This window comes from Strix aluco, chromosome 4 (genome assembly GCF_031877795.1).
Source record: "Strix aluco isolate bStrAlu1 chromosome 4, bStrAlu1.hap1, whole genome shotgun sequence".
Classification (NCBI taxonomy): domain Eukaryota; kingdom Metazoa; phylum Chordata; class Aves; order Strigiformes; family Strigidae; genus Strix; species Strix aluco.
Window position 1 is genome coordinate 103,964,405 of NC_133934.1, and position 21,060 is coordinate 103,985,464.

At 38.9% G+C, this 21,060-nt stretch overlaps 1 protein-coding gene across 4 annotated transcripts; it reads right to left on the bottom strand.

Annotated features, from left to right (window-relative positions):
• Positions 1-4,519: 4,519 nt before the first annotated feature.
• On the bottom strand, positions 4,520-20,408 carry MBIP (MAP3K12 binding inhibitory protein 1). Of its 4 annotated transcripts, none has more exons than XM_074824650.1 (9): positions 20,233-20,408; positions 15,751-15,870; positions 13,809-14,030; positions 13,611-13,707; positions 12,118-12,183; positions 10,291-10,443; positions 7,947-8,044; positions 6,578-6,616; positions 4,520-5,474 (listed from the first exon to the last, which is right to left on the bottom strand). In XM_074824650.1, the coding sequence occupies exons 1-9, from the start codon at positions 20,356-20,358 to the stop codon at positions 5,367-5,369; spliced, it is 1,029 nt and encodes a 342-aa protein (XP_074680751.1). In that variant the 5' UTR covers positions 20,359-20,408; the 3' UTR covers positions 4,520-5,366. The 4 variants fall into 4 exon arrangements, with proteins under 4 accessions (XP_074680751.1, XP_074680750.1, XP_074680752.1 ...); XM_074824649.1 differs by having other exon boundaries at positions 4,520-5,477; XM_074824651.1 differs by lacking the exon at positions 20,233-20,408 and adding an exon at positions 16,234-20,200 and having other exon boundaries at positions 4,520-5,477.
• Between the last annotated feature and the right edge of the window lie 652 nt (positions 20,409-21,060).

Below are 21,060 nucleotides of genomic sequence, written 5' to 3' on the forward strand. Positions count from 1 at the left end.
CTCACTGCTCTTGGGTGGGATAGATTATCCGACAGGACAGCAAATCCTACTCCTGGCCGTAGGAGTACATCTGGGCTAGGGCAATGCTGGCAGCAAAGGCAACATGTAGCCCAACACTTTTGGACAGGTTGCCTGGATCCTCAACCTGCATGGCTGCGGATAGTTTTCGTTCACTTTCTGCCATGCTTTGAGGTAGTAAACAATTGTGAGAGGATTATAGAGGTTCGTGTTATAGCACAGCTGTAACCTGGGTAGAGAGATTCCTATGGTTACAGAAGCCTGAAGTACTCAGCAGGTCTTCAACAGGAAAGGTTAGGGGAAACACTTGCTTTTATGGGGGAAGGTAAAAGGTATCTGTAAGGGAATCTTTCTGGAGACTTTTTTTCCCCTCTTCAAATGCCCCTCTCCATGTCTTCATTCAGGAGAGGGTGGTTCAGCATCTGTTACTGTAGAAAATATTTTGTTTGTTCTCACTGGTGCAAATGATTTGTAAACTTACCAATCAAAAATATTTTTTTGTTCAGTATTTTGATTGCTTCTCCTTCAAATAATGTATCTGGCATTCTGGGGTTAAAATTTCTCAGTGGTGGTGTAAGGTCTTAATTAAAACAAGAGATAACTTACAATGTGTTTAAAAAAATAAATAATCCAGCACTGATCACAATACATTGGATGGAATGGTGAATGGTTTGAATTTCCTAAATTACTGATATTACCTGCTGATATGAGGGCTGTTCAAAAGGGCACTTCACTTTTGGGTTTATTTATTAAAATCCTGCACTCAACTGTAAGAAATTAGCCTCCTAGAGATGAATCGCTCCCTACTCGGAGGAGCCTGAAGCAAAGAAACCGATCATGCACACATTGCAGAACTGCACAGCAACACAAGTTCCCATGTTTGACTACTTCTCTCACACAAGGTGCTAAACAGCAATGTGAAGCATTCCTAAGGGAGACAAATGTTCTTGGCTTAAAAGTGATGCCCTTAGACCTCTTTCTCAAATAATGAATGTCAAATTTACAGTGCTGTATGATTATTTATCTTGTAACTGGAAGCCCTTAACTGAGGTGAAATGTGAAACACAGGTTATTGGACTCTGGCAAAACCTGGAAAGATCTCTAAATCAGCTTTCAGGTAAGAATAAGGAGACAGTGTCTCATTTTATCTGTGAAATTTTACGTATTGCAGCTGGGATACAAGTCTGTCTTGACTTCTTGCAGTGGAAACCAAGCTATCCTTTCAGTTCTTGGTTGACTACAGAGATTTTAAGCACTTCCTTCAAAGCATGCACCTTGAAAACATCAGGGCAGAAGAGATGCAGCTCAGGTAAGAGCCTTGGCAGCCTGGAATGTTTTGCAAGTCTCTCTCCAGCAGGACATACCATGGTCATTCTCTCTTTTCCTGCCAGTTTACAGCAGAGTAAGCTTATTTGTGTTGGCAACATGGAACAGCTGTATGTTAGAACAATGGTGAACCTGTTCTAGGTAAGTTAATTAAGCAATGCCATTCCTAATTGCCTGCAATTTTAATATAAATAGATCAGAAACATGGGCAAAAGGTTCACAGAATTTCATCTGAACCTTATATCATCCCATGCTGGGTTGCAAGAGTTCAACAGGGAAACCTTCTATACAAAATTACCATTGTATAACCCAAATCCAGGTGTTTTTTATCTACTACCAAGTTAGGGGTTCACATCGTCCTAAAAGAATTGCTGTTCTTAGTCTTGTGTGACACCAGTAACAAATCCCAAAATCCAGCTATGGCATTCGTGCATGACTGAGGTCAACAGGATTTCCACTACTGACTGTGGGAGAGGAGTGGGTAGTGGTGCTGGGACCTCCTCTCAAACGTCCACATGTTGAAGGTAAGAGAGACTTTTAATAAATAGCACACTTGCTTGTGAGCCTAAATCAATGAAGAATCCGCTCTATGTTTATAATTCTTATGGTAGTGTGTTTGCTAAGGTACTGAGATACCATCTTACAAGAAGGAAATTTTCTCAAATTGCTTGCAAATTAGAGCTCTGGACTGACATCCAGGCAGAATGCTTCTTGCCATACAACAGTTGTTCTCTCCATGCTGCAGATAAGCTGCAGGCAGTAGAGGTGTTTCCACAAAAGCACTAATGTCCTTCCACAGCAAACCTTTAACATTACTGGAATTATGCATGCTGGAAGATGGTGAACTGAATCACAGAAGCGACCTACAGAAATGCTTCTGCATACTTTTACCTATTCAGTGAATTCTCTAGAATAAACTTGCACATTTAAACCATTCCTTTGTCCAGTTCAGATTCAAATCTGGCCTTCTGCCAAGTGAGAAACATTGCTGTAGTAAGCAACAGCCATGGCAGTGTTTCTCGTTACACAGGCTTCTGGATGCCAGGAACAACCCGAGAGGAACATGATCTGAGGGAAGGTACCCTCAGTGCTACATTATACTGCTAGCTCTAGCTGATGCTGAGAAGGAAAAGATGTTTAACAAAGATATGAAGTTCTCTTCTTAAGAACACTTTGGTGTGTCCTTTTGGAGGAAAGGGAGTATAGATCAGCCCAACATCAGTAAAAAGATCTTGGTCAAGGTGTTGAGACATGCCAACAAGATAGTAAACACTTCCTCTGCTTTTCCTTTATTTGTGGTTACCTTTCAGTCTTCTTCAGCTACTGCAGCCCCACCTATCAGCAAGCACTGTAGTGTTTCAGGTGCAGAGGAAAAACAGCATAATTAGTAGTTCTGGAAAAGGGATAGTATAAGATGTCTATCCTGCATCCCCTTTATTATGGGGGTGTGGTGGATTGGGTAGCTCATCTCTTTCTGCAGAAATAGTTCTTGTAGTGGAAGTTAGTTGTAGGAGGTAAAGCCCAAAGAGACAAAAGGCAAGCAAGGATAAACTGGTAAGAACAGTAGCACTGAATACCAGAACAATGTCCTGTTCCCCCATCCCTCTCTGTATGCATAAAAAGTCACATAGCATGAAAACTTCCAACAGCTTGGCAGCCCTCTGCAACTACTTTTAATGTGCAACTCGCAGCAGAGAATATCTTTCCAATGAATTTTTATAGGACAGGCACGTTGCCATTAAGCATACAAGAAATTAACTCGAAACCAAAGAATGACAAAGGTCTAATAACAAAGCAAGATGAATACCTTGACATTTTTCAAGTGTATCTGTAGCATTTATTTGATAAAGTATATAGGGCTAACAAATTACCATCCAGAGTACTTCTGCTGTTGTCTCCTTAGCTATTGTCTTGCTACAATGCATCTTCATTATGCTTTCAACCCTTAACTGCTATGTTGCTGCCATCTTGAGAAAGAGGAGGAGGAGAATCCCATGGCAAAAGATCTTTCAAGTAGCAGGCAATTCACCACAGAAAAAGCCACTTTGAAACTGCTAATGCAGTCTTTTTGTAACCAGTCTCCCTTGAGGAAATCAGCAGTGCTTGCAATTTATTCCAAGAACTGACCCCAGATGAGGACTTAAAGTATTTTTTTTCTGTGTATATATATACACAAATATGCACGTGTTTTAATGTAAACTAACAACAAATAATTTAATATTAGACAAATATTTCAGACCTAGGTATCTGCCACAGGTTAAATCTCTTCTAGGGCTTCACTCCAGAATTTTCCAGAGCAAATTGCATAGTGCAAATGCAGTAGGCTTAACCAGCATGTCCCACCAGTACTTGAATTACAATGCACATGAGTAGAAGCTACTGTTTTATAAAAGCTAAATCCCTGTGGTCATCTTTCCTGTCCCTGGCTGTAACAGCCACCTCCCACTTTCAAGTACTACTGTGTGAAGTGTGTGGTGCTAGGCACAATTATATCCACACTGTACTCTTTTTGTTTTGTAAACAGCAAGTAAAGTTTATCTACTTGAGGTGAAAGTTGCAGCTTACTGTGCTGCTTCATATATATATATATATATATATGTATAAACACCCCTCGTGAGCTGTTAGGATTTTCAACAATAGCAACACTTCACATAACAAAAGTAGTCTCTGTAGGATACTATACTGACATGTAGCATACAATCTGAGTAACAGTCCTACACATAGGCAGGTCACAGTCTTCCTGCAAAAGTACCTCTTTGTAGCCAGTGTTTTATGTGAGGCATTTGTGACTGCTTGGGTTAATCTTTTCCTGGATGGACACTAAGCATCTGAACAGGTAACTATCATACTGTCTTCTTTCCAGGAGCTAGGACCTGCTCAGGCAGCTTTGTCTCCCACCTCTGTTGGTTCATCTTCAGAGAAGCATTAGGTACAGTTGCTACAACAAATGTTAGTCTAGGTAAGAACACAGAATCACAGAAAATGCCTACAATTCTCCAAAGTGCAAGACTGTGTCCAGTCAGTACTGTTCATAACACCTGTCACAAAGACTGATACAGGGACATCAACAGTATGACTGCTGTAAGCAGAGCAGTTAACAGAAAAGGGTCCCTCTGTAACAGCTACTTTTCTTCTAAACTTGGAATAAAGACAGAGACAGAAAATAAACTAAAGAACTGGTACAAATAGAAAATGGTTTATTTAAAAAAAACAAAACCAAATCACACTTCAATGTGTGGCCAAAGGTCTGACTTTAAACTATGTACCCAGCATTCATGCTTCAGAAGTCATGTAAGCATGTATATGGAAGGAAGGGAAGCTGCTGCCTGCTGACATGCTCCTCAAAACCTCCCCTGGAGTAGTCTTTAGAACATATTAAGTTTGTTAGCAGGGTATGAAGTCTGAATTCCTACAGGACACTGAGGAAGTAAAGAACAGTTGTCTATTTACACATATAGGACTTCCATAACCATCTTTCAAACAGAAATGCAATTTGTTGCATTTCTAACAGCTGCAAAAACAGTGACAAATATGGAAAAAAATACAGGTAAGCATGCACACTGCAAGGTTTTTTTGTAATTTTTTTTCCTAAGACAGTTTACTTATGAGGAAGTACTTTATTTTATCTATGCAAACTACTTACATGAAAAGTATTCAAAAGATAGCCCTTCTGAATACTCAATCATCACGAATTACATGTGAAATGTAGCTTTTGTATGCAGGTTAAAACATTCCACATACGAACATTGCTGCAATCCTCCTTTATAACAGAAGGGAATGGATTATTAGAATGCTATTCCTAAAACATTCTTCATTTTAAAGTAACTATTTCATTAATAGGACTGTTTTTATATGAGTTCTTCTAAAAGAAAGTTTTCAAGATCATTCAAAAGGAGTTTATAGTCATGCTTTGCTTTCATTGCTAAATTCATCCCCGATGAACACTAGTCAGGTCTATGGTTTAGGTATGTGTAAAGCATGATGAGAATTCTCAAAAGACTGAAAAGACTTTTTTTCTTTTTTTATCGAAGAAACCGCTCAGCCTCCTTGGACTTGCTTTCTCTTGTTTTCCTCAGTAATGCCTGTTTTATAGCATTGATCTTTTCATCAAGTTCAGCCAATGAATAGTTCTGCTAAAAGAACAAAATAAAAACCACAATCATTTACATCTTGTAATGGAGGTGGCCTAGCACTTGATACTTGAGGTCACTGCATATTGCACTAAATGATAGAAATACTTTTGCAGAATTGTCTGAATATAGTCTACGGCTATTTAAACTTGAAAGAAAAAGAATGTAAACTTAGAAGAAACTGACAGTCCTAATCACGGATCAATATATCCATGCTATTCCCATTAGATGCTTGTTTAACCTGTTCATAAAAAACCAAAAATCCTTTGATGTTAAAACACTGGATGAGACTATCTAGATCAATCTCCTCTGTGCCCACTTAACCTGACAATTTTGTTGTTTTCTTCTTTCACAAAGAACTGGTCATGATCCATTTTATAAAAATATTTCAGCCTATGGAGGATTTTTTTTCTCATGTTAACAAGCCTACTTCCTTAAGTGTCAGATGGCCCTCATCCTATTCTAAGCATTCTCCCCAGTCTGTCTGTCTCCAAGCACGATGGCTAGTAGCAGACAGAGTTCCAGCTAAGGTCTCGCTTGCACCGAGAAGAAATTCTCTCTTGTGACCTAAGGTACACGGTTAACACATTCCCTTATGTGACAGTGTTGTGAAAATGGCAAATCCTACTGACTTAGGTTAATATCTGCTACAATGTCAGGTCTTTCTGCAACACTTTTGCCAAGTCAGCCATTTCTGCTTTCATTGTCTCTTCATAAACCAATAAAGCAAATCAAGTTTAAAAATCAACAAAAAACGCCAAGCCACAAAACAAAACCAGACAACATTACCAGAAGGCTGATCAGAATTCACAAATTGCTTGTTACCCCCTGCTTGATTAACATCATTACAGATTTATTTTATTCTATCATCCTTCTAACTGGTGAAAACACTAGCTAACCTGCCCTAGTACAGACTCTTAGAAGACTCATTTCATTGTGACACCCATTAACTTTGTCTCCTTCCCTTTCTTTCTTTCTCAGCAAGCTATTCAATACTGATGCAGCTGTTTCTGAGAAGTTAGCTATTTGCTTGGTAGAACTTCTGATTACTTTTCACTCAGAACATCCTAAACTTAAGGTAAACAAAAGTTAACAGCACTTACATGGGGAGGTTGAACCTTTCTCCTCTTGCCAGAACAGCTCTAAAGAAAAGACATAATCAAAACTGACTTAATGTTGCACTGATAGAGGACCACAAGTAATTCTGTAACAATGCTGACAAGAGTCTTTCAAGTACAGAAAGAACACTGACTGCCATTCCATGCATTAAAGAAATCTTTTTTATAATTAAGTACTTTGGATCATGAGAAATACTACTGGAGAGCAGTCAGAAGCTGTTGAAGCTTCTCCGCACTTGGCAGCCAACAACTATCAACTTAACTGAAGCTTCCTTCAGACAAAACCAAGATCAATATCCAGCTTTTGAAACTGTCAATATTTTTCTCCCTGAAATTTTCCTGTATTCACACCAATATTTATGTAAAACTTCAGACAAAAAAATTGCTAGTTACTGCACAACACTTCTGTTGCAACCATCACAAATTTTTCCTGGATCCCCATTCTAGACAAGAACCTAAAGCACTTTCAATGGAAGTTTCAGCTTATGAAAGTGTGTTTTAACTTCTGGCATTCAACAGCTTGAAGGAATAGCCTCACAAATAAAGGACTTTATTGGTCTCCAATACAAACAAAAAAATTAAACAAAAATTTATAATATTGCTATTGATTTTTAATTGCTGACTCTTCTTTGGCTGGTCTGAAGGGACAATATATAAATTCAAGTATAATCAACAGTAAAAGAGACATTCTTACTGTTAGGTGGGGAAAGAAGAGCAAGATAACAGACAAGAAATTTCTACAGCCAAGCAGAGCCTGATGGAGTAACAACCAATGTTCTTTATCCTAATCTCCTTTGGTGAATGAAGGATAAAGTTCACAATTCAGAAGGAGACAGACCTCTGCTTGAAGACTAGCAACAAAGAAACCAATGTCATAGAATCACAGGAAACTATTTTTAAAGGGTTTACTCTCTCATCCTATTGGAAGTTATTTCACATAACTGATCTTTAGTAATTAGATCACGTACAGAAACCCAAAGGATTTCAGCTGATTTAAGCCATTAATGATTTGTATCAAGATCAAAACTTAGTCAATTTTCTTGTCATAAGAAACACTTCAGATTTTAAGGGGGGGGGGGGGAGAGAAATCCAACCTCTATAATACATTTCTAACAAATTAGTTAAGCTCAGGTGGCTGCAATTTTTTTCCCACCAACAAATGCTATTTTCTTTCAAATGAGAAATTAGGTAGAAATATGAACTTACATAGATGGCCCACATGAAATACAATCATTACACCAAGCCAGAGTGTCTGCCCTCTGACTCCTTAGGTTTTTGTCTGTACATAAAGATTTAAGCACAAAAGTCCTGAATGTGTTTAGGTATGCTAAAAGAAGTTGAGAGAATTTCTTACTACAGATTGAAAATATTCAGGAGACAGTCCTTCCAGCTCAAGGATTTTATCTTCAAGCTTCTTAATTCTCTGATAAATGTCTCTTGGTACAGGACCACCTAAATACACCGGTACAAAGAAATCAGGAAAAGTGCTTGAATAACTTTTTAAACTAAAGATTGAAAGTTTTACAGGTAAATTCTTTGAGTCCAGCTATCAACCAGTAGCTGAAACAAAATGAGCAGATGGGATAATAAAACGGAAGGGTAATTAATACCCTGAATCATAAGCCAATACAGTCAGTGAAGGCAATAGACAACTTTATGCAGGTGGTCAAAATATGTCTGACAAAGTCTCTGGAACAACTAATGATCACTCGTACAATACACTGGTCACACATCAAACATTACCACTTCAAAACTGACAGCAGCATCAGGAGGGAGCAGATGGTATGGCAGACCACACATGAATTCAGCATTAATGTCTAAGACTGTTCTGAAGGAAATCTATCTCCACTGAGATGTTAGAGGACAGGTGTATGTTGTGCTTGACAAAGAACAATGTTTGCCTGACCATAGATGGGAGAAGCAGGGGTGGGGAACACATATGTGGAATGATATAACAGATCTTTGGAAAAAAAAGAACCAACCAAACTCCCCTCCCCAAACCCAAACAAAAAAACCCAACAAAACACACACACACCACAAAAGCAACAGCAACAAAAAAAACCCACCTCAACCCATTTTCTGTTTGCAGCTACACTACAGCAGCTTGGGCTTGTTTCCCCACGTAAGAACTAATCTGATCAAAAGATCAGCCTTAGCAAGCATCTTATTTTTGCTACGTAGTATTCTATAAACTGAAATCACTGTGTATCACAACTAACTATCTATCACAACTAGCTATCCCAATTAAAATGACAGTCTGGTTCTTAACAGTAGTGACAACTGAAGCCTTAGCAATCTTTTACTTCTTCTCTTGCCACCCATGTCCCTTTATTTCTAGGTCAGTTAGGTAAGACAATTCTATTCCACAAACTACTGAAATAAGGACTAATGCGGTTTTTTTGCAATTCATCTATTTCCTCACTTCAGACAGACAATTTTGCAGGTAGCTTCCCTCCTTCAGTTCTGCTCTCTACTCATCACTCAGCAGCTACTAATTAAATCAGCTAACCTCTCACTCTTCTTAATATTGCTGTCTCTTAATGTAAAGGGAAAAGAGCAGTGCTAGCACTAGAAGAAGCTGTTCTGAAAAACAGCAGGTGAGTCAAGAACAACTGTTTCAGTCATCAGAAATAAAAACTGGCAAGCAGGTAGCTGAGGCAGGTTACCTACTCAGATGAATACTTTTGCACAGCTGCTGGGGTAAGTAACAAACGATCTTGAAACCTTCCCCATGAATGCTGATTTGGACAGGAGTTGAGCTGGAATTGCACACTTACATTCTCTTCCCCTATACTGTAGTTTAGCTAACCTGTTCCCTCAAACAAAATTATGTCACCTATTATAGGCACAACCTGGAAGCAAGGGCCCCTCCTTACGGGCCAATTATTATCCCTCATACGCATAATCTCCAAGGCTACTACCCATTGTAACCTTAATGCTGGTCAGCCACTTGCAAATTCTATTTCCATACACAAAAACCACCTTAACTTTTGAGACAACTATACAGTTAAGTGTCAAGCTCTGACTGCTGCCTCAACAGCATCTAGGAGTATTCTACTCTCCTTGCTGCCAGAGGACTTTGATCCAGTATGCATTCACAGGAATCTAGGCTTCTGTTCTGTTTTTAAACATTTTTCAAGAAAAAATACAGATTCCTCCTTGATAAGTGTCTCATTGATTTATATTCTAGAAAACTGGGGCAGGGGTGAGGAAAGCAACTACTTAAAAAAAGTCAGTAGCCTGGTGGCTATGGCATTTATTTTAGTGAAAGGTGTGGACTCATGTTTGCACGGCTAAAGGGAAGTAGGAACAATGAGCTTCCCAAAGCTTCTCATCTAACTGTATTTCAAGAATCATCCACCTTTAGGAAAAGGGGTCAAGGCAGGACTCCACTGGCTATGGAGAATCCCTACCTCCAAATATTCGAGACTGTTTTAAACCCCATTCTGAAGTGTCTCTCTCTTGTTTCCACCACGACAAGTGTACATTTACTAACTCAGCATCTTAATTTGGAGATAAATCTGAGTTCCATTTTGGGCATAAGAACCTAAGCATTAAGACTGTGGTACTTAGGGTGACTAAACCCTTCGGTGGATCTATCCACTGTTTTTACAGTCACAGTTTTTATAGACTTGCCCAGTTTTACTACAGTAATGATAACTGGCACACCGATGTCAAAATTGAAACATGATACGAACCTGTTTGTAACCGTAAGTGTGCTTCAATGTTTTGCAATCTCTCCTCAACAGCTTGGTTTCCACAATCATGAATGGGTACACTGGCTTTGTGACTGGACCCATGTGCTGCTTCAGACCTAGTCTGAGGACCGTATGTATTTACTACCCTAGAAACTAGGTAGAGAGAACACAAATTTAACATATACGCACATGAAACACAAAGTACATCTAACTAAAGCAATCAAAATATTAAAATATGAAAACCTGTGTTAAATCAATTTCACAACAGTCTCTCATGTGAAGGGTCCCACATATATTAAGATCAAAGGTTCAAAAGTATTTTCCTATTTTTGCACGAGTAACTAAACTAAACAAAAACCTAGGACTTTACATATGCAAAGTAAAAGAATTACTCATACATTCATGTAGAATGGCAGTATCAAGAATTTGTCATCAGCTGCTGATAAATAGCAGAAAACCCGGTATCTATGTCAGCAGTTGCACATGCGAGCTGTTGTGAATGCAAAGAAGAGGCCAGACCTAATATTACCGGAAGCATCATAAATACATGAAGATGAGGGGAGGTAAACAACTAGAACTGCTACAAATCTCAGCAAGGAAGTTCTCTTCTAATTTTTGTTATTCGGGTAACAGCTTTAATGACTCTTCAGCTGCTTCTGGGTCTATCTTTTCCCCCTGCTGAACCGTGTCTTCATCAAAAGATTTTGGTCACTTCTCTTTAAATCACAGTCATTTCTCAAGTCCATCCCGACAGGACTACCGTAGTGTACTGCAGACTTAAAGACTACACTGGCAACTCCAGACACTGAAGCACACACCTTCTTATCAGTACTTCACAAAGGCCACGTTACATTCTTGCTTCAGTTTATGCTGGTTTTATTTCTAATTCCTTTCTAAGTGTTATTCATGTTTCAGTCATGAATTGTTCAGGTTTTAGCTACTTGAAGGGCAAACTCTTCTTTTTTCCTGTAATATGCTACCATCCAAACTACAAACTAGCACTTAGTTTAAAAAAGTGACTATTGAAAGGAGTTCTTAGAGAAAGATTCTAAACACAGACTCACTTTCCATCTCCCTCTTAGCTCACCAGATCTTTTAATGCTTATATACCTATCATCAGGCTTCACAGTGTCATTCTAGAATTCAGAATAATGAATTGGTTTTAGAATCAAGTGGATAACTGAATGCTACCACTCTCAAAAATGGAAGAGAGGGTTACTTTCCTTCTGATTTTGGAGATTTTGTTTGTTTGTTTTTAAATACAGAGTAACTTGTGTACACCTGGAGAGCAGGTCCATAACTTCTGTTGAACAATCATTTCTACGCTATTTACTCCTTTGCAAAAGGTACTGCAGTGGTAAGCTCGTTCCCCAGCTTGTCACTTCCCATAAATCTATGTCTCAGAACTTCCACTGTGTCCCAAAACTATTTTCTAATTCCATATAACTACACTGACTCACAAAAAATAGAAGATCATTTTATTTAATCTCAATTCCTTAATTGGACTGCTGGCTTCATCTTAGAAGAAAAGCTGAGAATTGTTCAGATTCTCTGTCCTGCTTTATCTTTTGCATCTTTCTTTTCAGACAATGAAATTAAGCTACTTTGTCTTGGTCTTTAGCGCATAACCATCAGTTTAATGAAGCAATTACGGGATTGAAAACCTTGGAGAAGTAAGTGAAGAAGTAAAAGCATTCACTAGAGTCAAAAATCAATACCTTAAGTTTGCATTTCTGAGCATTCTATAAAAAGTTTTAAAGTCAAAAAGTCATCAGGGCTGTTCTATCTCGAGGCTCTTAATAAATGGGTATTAAAATAGTTGCTTACCTTTTATATGGCTTTTAAATCCAGGATAGGGTGTGAAAATTGCATCTGTTCTGGCACAGCTATTTTCTAAATAAGTAATATAAAAAGTGATGTCGTAATTACGTATTTATAATTTAAAATATTCTAACCATCATCAGCTTTTGTTAAAAGCCTCAATCTAATTAAAACTTTTCATACAATAAAAACATCAGAAATACTTAATTCATTCTATAAACACTTGCTCATTAATAGTTTCACACACTTGCATTGACCTACTGGTTTTCATTGGGTAAGTCACTTACATAAATGTATGTACATGTGTATATAAAAGTTTATGGGATCAGGACCAAATTTCTTCCAATTTACACTTTATTTGGCTCTTTTCACTGCATTTCTCTGTAACTCACTTCTTTCTTCCTGTACTGAAGTCTTTTCCTTGCTTACTACTGTTACTCTGTTTTTACGTCCTTTTCTGAAACCACACTCCTCCTAATTTTAGACTAGTCTAGTTAGCTCATCAGCACTCTTTTTTCACCTTCCTGTATATATTCTGATGCCTGTGACTTCTTTAATTTAACTATAAAAACCTACAGTACAGACCACCTTAGTTTACTCTAGTGTTTACATTATAATCTCTGTTCATATACACCAAAGCTTTACACATATATTATGCCTGAACATACAAAGAAAGGTCTTATCATCATTTCTTCTGTATGTAATTAACAATTTTAGGAATCAGTATTTACTACCTAGAACACTCTACTAGACCTCAGATATCATTTGCATACCAACTAATTTTCAGGGAGTTAAACTCTCTTCCTATTAAAGCTTAAGGAACAGTAAGCTTTGATCTCTAAAAGCATATCACAGAGACAATGCACATCTGGGTTCACAGGTACTTAGAAAATGTCTCCATAGTACTTATGCATATAAAAGTGTCTTCACATTTAAGATGCATTTGGTTACACAGTTACTGATCGTTCTAATAGGATCCAGCTTACCACATGGATTCAACATTGGTTGTTTATAGATAGAGCCAATTGTGCCAGTTGGTGCATTAAAAACACCAGTAGCATGAGTAATGTTGAAAGTTATTCTAAGTAGCCAGTAATTCAAATTGATTGCAAAAAATACTTCTTTGTAATTTACCTAGCATTAAATTAACTTCAATTTGAATATGCAATTCACAAGGCATTGCAATTCTATTGACTTTGGAAGGAACATCTAGCTAAATCACTGGGAACAATAGCTACAAAATAATCTGATTTATGATGGCAGTTCTTAAAATGAACACAGTCATAGCTATAATCTTTCCATATGGGATGCATTAAACATTGTCATCCAGTGACTATTTTCTTTTTTTGTCTACCTGACATCTGCAGTGCACATGCAAGTTCTTAACTTTAAAACAAAGTTAAAGTTCTGTTTTAAATATAGAATAGTGCTTTTGAAAAATAAATAAAAAAACCCAAACTTAAATTGCTATGAAGATTAAAGTCTGGATAGCCAGTTACCTTGATTACAATCAATAACATTGCAAAATTCCCTGACATTATTTTCATTGATCTCAGCTTGTTTCCTCTCGATGAAGGCTGATATCCGCCTGTCAATCTGCAGGTAATAAACATGATAGTATATATCTATTTCATTCTTTAAATCTGAATTTTAGAAACGTCTTTTTCTTGTTTTAAAAATTTAGGTAAATCACTTACTTCTGCTTTTCCAGCTTTTATTTGGACCACCTCTGGATCAAAATTAACATGAGCATCCTTCAGATCTCCCAAATCATAACTTGCATACTTTTCTTCAGTCTGACAGTTACCATCAAAAACATCTAAACTTGTTTCACAAGTTTGGCCTTCTGTTTTACCTGCAGGTTCAACATTGCCTATATTCTCCTCTTTAATCAATGACTGGAGTTTTTCTAAAAGAGGCTGAACAAAGAAAACAGTATGTTAGGGTTAAAAAAAAAAAAATCCCAAAACAAAACGCAAAAAGCCAAGTATTATTATAATTTCTAAAACAGACCAACTGAAATAATTTTAGGAATTACAACATCTGCCCCTGATGGAACACAGTAATAAAATTTAAAAAAAAGAAAAAAAGGTTATAGTTCCAAATACTCTGCACACCACGATTTTGGCCTTTTTGACCTGTGCCTTGTAGAGGTTTGTATAGGAAAACTCCCAAGTTTCTGAGAAAATCTGCCTGCTACTCATCTGTTACTAGCTAAATCAAAGCTTTGAGCGTTGGCACCAATGCCACTTAATTAACATGTCATTCAAATGCCTACTCAGAACAGTAAGGCTTAGTATTTTTCTTCCTGAACATGAAAGCCAATGCTTTCACACTGTAAAGCCTTTACTTTATCATCACAGCACTACATTCTCCACTTGAAACTGCAGTTGCCCAAGTGAATGAGACAACAGAGACATGAAATATATAGGCGTTATCCTGAACACATGCTTTTCTTGACATGGTTGATTATCTACTTAGGTCATGAAATTAAATGAGAGAATGCACTGACATTTGTAGTAGCAAAAATAAATGCTTCTTCTACTGCAATAACTCTTACACAAGATGTAATAACAAAGCCTCGGTAGGTCTGTATGTCACATCCCTTTTTTAAATTTTTACCTGTTTCATCTAGTCTGAATTTCACTTATTTTCCCTATAGAAATTATTTTTATTTTCTTTAAAGACAACATGATTCTTACTAGTCACATTTCCTGAAATGGAATCAAATTTTGACTTGCAGTGTTGTTACAGCTGGATGCAACTTTTACTTGCTTTTATCTTGCATATCTTCTCTTTTTGTTTATCACACCAAAGATTTGGTGGATGTCTGGATAACATAAAGGGTTTTTCTTTTACCTACAGACAAGCAAATACAGGAACTTCTTTTTTCACCCTCTCAGTACTACATGTTTGAAATAATTCATTGACTAGCTGAAGAAAAAAAATGGTATTCAAATCCTCACCTTTTAAAGATGAACTATCAAGGTCAAAACACTGTTCAGTTACCAGCTGACAAACTCCTCAACCTCCCTGCCATGCAACTAAATTACATGTACTTTTGGCAGGGTTGGAAAGTTTCAAATAGTTAAACGAAATGACAGTAATGGTGACTGGCTACTTGGCAAGATGAGACATTAATGTCAAAAAAATTACTCTTTAAAAAAAAAAAACCCTACGCTGAAAATATATTTAATTGCAGTAAGACACTCCAGGATGTGTCATGCTGGGATAATGCCACTTCTTGAACCACTGAAAGCACTCCATGAGCCTCAAAACTCACCCAACGCATGGAATCATTATCATAGCATGACACACACCTGCCGTGTCTTATTGCTTAATTATAACTCACCATAGATGGAAATGTATCACATTTACAATGCAAGTCTAGAAATCAATGAGGCTGCGTTTATTCAGCCTGCTCACCTACAGTGGATATTCCCACCACTAATCTGAAAAATCCATAAGTGTGAGTACCTACGAAGCATAGTGGAATCCCAAGCGTATAATACTTTCACATTCTTGTTGGACATAGCAATATAAGATCAAAACGACTGAAATTTTACAGTTTAGATAATATAACTACATTCAGTTGTTGATCGCTTTTGTCAAGTTGAATATGTCCAATGAAATATTTACCTGCAAACATAAAATATGTTGCTGAAGTGCACTAAAAAGCAATGTTGGCTGAAGTGCTGATGTGCTTTGAAGCTTGCTCCAATCGATTACAACTTTCACGATATCATCTCCAAGGTTAAGCTTCAAGAGGGCAAAACAAACAACAAAAAATTATGTTGTTATGTTGTATTAACAAAAGCATACAAGACATCTACAGGACAACAATTATGCTCAATCTCATGCAGACCCCATTTTTATATGGGGACATTGGAGAGGTTTGACATTAATTATAATTCAAGCAGCTGTCATTTTCAAAGTAAGCTAATATTTGTAGAGTATATTCAAAAATTTTAAATTCCTTACTACCTCACACCACTTTCATTGAATTAATTTGATCTTTAGTCAATTCTCAATTCAAGTAACGATCATACGAAAACATACTGTTCATGTTAATCACTCAAATCTTTGATAGAATGATAGAACCACCAGTAGGAAGAAACATACACCCAGGATGGCAGTCTCCTGTAAATTCATGTATTTTATTCTGAGATTTGCAAGGCTATCTGTGCCTGTATGATCAAGGTCTTGATACTGCTCCATGCCACATTCTTGAAATTTTTCCTTGCTGCTAATCCAAGGGAGGCTTTATATGAAAAATAAGCATTCAAAAAAAAAATTTTTTTTTAAATCTCAAGGTTAAACAAACTCTAGACCACACACCACCCCTATCAAACCCATTTCCAAATCACACTATTTCCTTTTATATGCATTCATATCAAAATAACATTTGCCATAGTCCATTCTCTTTGCCAAGGAATTGCACTATTTAACTCCCAAAGCAATAAAGAGAAAAACACATAGTGAATCTGAATTTTATTTAAGGGAACTATGTATCTTCTATAAGCTAAGAATAAACTTTCCCTTTCTAAAACAAAGCTGATTGTTAAAAATCACTAATGAACCACACACTTTCACACCCACCTTTGCCATTTTTGTTACACTAAGGCTCTTCTCAATATCTTGAAGTAATGAGCACTTTGATTTCCCAAAGCCAAGAAGGTTGTTAGTCAATGAAACAACCTGTAAGCGATCCCCCAAATTCTGAATACAGATAAAACTCTCATTTAAAATCAAGAGGACCTACAGGTACTCTAAGACACAGAATTCCCAAGTCATATACATATTTGTATGTCTAAATCTCACTCCTTCCATTACATTTTCTTTTTTAAGAAAAGGAAGAGAGATCTTGGGCAAATGACAAAAGTGACTTTTAACATATGGTCTAAAGATATCTAACTTCTAATGGCATCAAATATTATGGACAAGAACATGGAATGAATATGCACTCGTTTCCTGAATCCACCATACAGTTTTCATTCAGTGAAGAAACAATGACAACTAAACATAAGAATGCCTCCATCGCTCTGAAGGCAAAGCAGTGGATACTAAGTTGTTAGTTTTAAATCCCAGCATTATCACAATTTTGTATGTAACGAACTATAAACCTAAGCCTTTCCTCTTTAGTCAGAGAACAGCCTTGTTAAATCCAGTGTTAGATTCCAAATTACATAGCAAAGGAGATGCTCTGACTAGATTAAAAGGTATTTTAGATAGTTTTCATGCAAATGGTTATTCCCGTTTAGTACTTAAACTACACAGGATGTAGGGAAAGTAATGTTTTAGGAGATACTAGTTTTGAACACCTTACAAAAATCAAGAATGTATTTAGAATTTAGCACAATAAAACTTTTAAGAATTAAGCCACTCCACATATGTAATTATCTCAAGCATGTATTTCTTCCCAAAGTTTCTAGAGTAACATCTGCTATACGCTATATTAACAGTCCACTGACAGGGTAAAAAAAGGCATAGAAGTAAGTCATCATAATGAAACAAAATAGGAGTCCTACTGCAATTTCTTAATAAGCCTCTTTTTTCAAAAAGAATCACCTGGTGTGTGCCTTCATATCATAGTGTGTGACTCCTGTCCAGGTGATTCAACATGCAAAAACAGTAGAGCTTCTGACTTAGAATAATTTATTGCCCAGTGATATTGTAAACTCATAGACACTGTTTTTAAATATAAGTACAGAATAAACCCCTCTTGCATCCAAACATGTTTCTAGTACAACAGAATTAGTTTTCTCACTGTTTCACATCCTTCTACCTATAAGAACTGTGACAAGCAGGTTTATAAATTCTGTGATTTGGTAACTTCAAAGCCTTTGCATATTTAAAAGTCCACAGCCTATTCTGTAGCAATTTACAGGATCATAAATCATTTCAGGCCTTTGAAATTTGAAAAGACACTGACTTTCACTTTTCTTAAAGAACTTTTCACAGTCATATTGGTTTTTAAGAGTTGTTATCCTCAGACATCCTTGTAGTCACTGTGCTGCAAATGACTGCCCTAGTCAAAAAACTCGTGTGCTAGAAATATTCCTGTTTACAGTCCAACCTGCTAGCATAAATCCAACTTAAACCACTAGGATGGATCACAAACTGTGACAGCGAACGATCTGCACATGTTCACTCATCCCTATAAAAGGGAAATGGGGAATCAGTAGTCTCAGTCAAAAATGCAAGATGGATTGCTACTCAGTAAGCTGGTAAAGCATCACAGTTAAATCTACCAGAACTCAAGTGCTGGCAGACAAGAGCATAACTCAACAACTGGAAACAATCATAACTGAGCAATTAAAAGGGCCTTCTTCTCAGCTAAGATGGAGCAACCAGACCCCTACTCATAGTTCAGTGCAGTGCACAGTAAAATGGGTTTGTTGTCGTGGAAAGAATACACTCTAACTGCCAGCGAAGACAATTTTACTCTGCACCGTAAGTACTATAACTCTACTGAGGGGATGTAGCAACTCTAAACTGCTCTCTTGCAATGGTCTGTGCACACCCAAATATTGTTTAAAATCACTAAGCTCTCTCCAGTCACATGCTAGACATAGAACAAATTTTGGAGAACAAGTAAGCTACTGAAGAAGAGAGAGAAGCAAGCGTGTTTAATGTAGTTTTGAAAACAATTAATTAAACTTGTGATGACTACCCTAGTTAAGAGCTTAGGAAACTTCCTTTATCCTTGTGTTTTTCATAAATACACGAGTTCAACTTTTCAATCATGTTAACACTGTAAGAACAACAGTATGAATGACAGTATCGCATCTAGATTAACTGTCAGTCACTAGTTCTTCATTGATTACATTTAGAATTTTCACCAGAAAGAATTATGGGATATTTCAACCTCAATACATAGTTTTCTTATCTCAGTAATCCTATGAATCAGCAGTGTATGATCATCAAGTTGTTTAGCACCGCACTCCTGTTCAAAAGCTAGGGTAGTCTTTAATCACTTTAGAAATAGGAAAACTGAGACTCTTACCAGTCAGAGCCTGAATATTCAGGCCCTTAATTTTGGATGACTTTTGTTTGAAAACAGATACAATTACTAGCAGACTTTGAGGTGAGAAGCAAATATAATACATAATTCTATTCAGATAAGTGGTGAAATGCTCTAAAAAATCATTTCAGATCAGTCAGCAGCTACTACTAAACTGCCTCTGTATCTAAGAGTCCATTTTTGAGTATTTTTGTAACATAAACATATATTAAGCTACATTATCTCCTGCAGATAACGCTCATCATCTGGCCCCAAACCTTCAAATTGCTTTCTAATTTCAGAAGCAAGAGTGTGCTTCTGCTGCCTTCACAGAACTACATATATGCTTCCAGAGTGGAAAAGGAATTAATCTGTAAATTATTTATGGTGATAATTAAGTTGTTACTAAAACCTTCTCCTGATAAGGGCCTCCCACCACTACCATAATATCTGTTAAATAATTCATAGCCATTACTAAACCTAAAGGAGGTGTTTCAACTTAAGTACCACAGAGCAAAGCTGCTTTAAAAATTCTGACCCACTGAGATGCACTGTGTGTTTCATGGTATGTTATTACCAAGGCAAGGCCAACTTCAAGCTCCTGATCATTTACTTTGATTTAATGCACAGTAAGCTTTTAGTAGCTTTTCAATTCAGAATCGTTAATTGTTAAGCTACAGCAATTACGCAGACTGCAGTTTCTCACGGGTGAGATCATCCGTCAAACTACAGAGTGACATGAGACGTCCCGTCACCAAGAGGCAAGGGCAGGGCCACGCCGAAGAGGTGCAGCAGCAGGACCCGCACCCCTGGGTGCCTCTATCAGGAGGGCGGCAGCCGGCACCGCGCCCCCGGCCCGGCCAGCTGCTCCACCGTTCCCGCAGGCGGGCCCGAGCAACAGCCAGAAGCGAGGCCGCTCCCTTGTTCGTAACAAACTTCTTTTCTCTCCGGCACCGTACTTTATCCCTGGAGCCCAGAGGAGCCCCGCATGCCGGGGAGAAGCAGGAGCACGCCCTGCTCGGGCCCCCAAGGCGGGGCGAACCGGGCGCGGTGCGGGGCCCGCGGCGCTGGGGCCAGCCCTGCCCCCAGGCCTCCCCCTCCGCCCGCCCCGCACTCACCTGCCCCGCCAGCCCGGCCAGGCAGCGCAGGGCGCTACTCGCCACCTCCGAGGCCGCAGGGTCGGCGCCGATCTCCGGAGCGTGGCTGCCGGGCTGGAGCGGGCTGGGCGCCGCCGCCGCCGCCATGACACCGGCCCGAGCCGCCGCCGCCAATAACGTCCCCGCCGTCGCTCCGCGATGACGAACCCTCGAGTGGCTGCGGCCGCTGTCCCCGCCTCCGCGTGCTGATGGACAGGCGCGATAGCCAATCTCGAGTCGGTGCTGCGAGGAGGGGCGGGGCTCGCCCTGCGGGCGCTAATGTACACCGCCGGCCCGGGCTGGGCTGGGCCCCGTTACCGGCGGCGCTGGGGCGAGGGGTCCTTCTGTGCTCCTGAGCCTGGCAGCCCCGCTCGATGAGGGGCTGCTCCGCCCCTACGTGTAGGAATGGCGGCTTGGGGCGGCTTCTCGGCTGTGGCAGCAGGGTCCGGGCGGGGGAGGCAGCCTCAGGCCTGCCCGTCTTGGCCCGGCTCTGCCTGTCCTCCTCCGGCCCCTTAGGTTTCCATGCTGTGGTGTGCGGGTGACCCTCTCCTGCAGCACCTGTCTCTTCAGCGTAGCGAGCAGCCCCGTTTTCCAAGCCTGAGGAACATCTTAGCTTTTGCTCCTTTCTCAGACCTCTGGGACCCTGAAGCTGTTCTCAGCTCAAGTCCATTGCAGCCATCAGGTAAAGACCACCTCGGTGGTCACAGAGTCACAGTGTGTAGGCCCAGCCCTGTGTGCTGCTTTGACACCTTTAGTACCACCAGGCTTTGAATCCTAGGCCAGCAGCTCCTGTGGGACGGCCTCTCCCTG

Excerpts from the sequence above, each read along its gene's own strand:
- MBIP (XM_074824649.1), bottom strand. The coding sequence starts at position 20,358 with ATGGCGGCGGCGGCGGCGCCCAGCCCGCTCCAGCCCGGCAGCCACGCT. Across the intron at positions 14,031-15,750 it reads AACATATTTTATGTTTGCAG|CCTCTTTTAGAAAAACTCCA; the intron begins GTAAATATTTCA and ends TTCTTTGTTCAG. Across the intron at positions 8,045-10,290 it reads ACACTTACGGTTACAAACAG|GTGGTCCTGTACCAAGAGAC; the intron begins GTTCGTATCATG and ends CGGTGTATTTAG.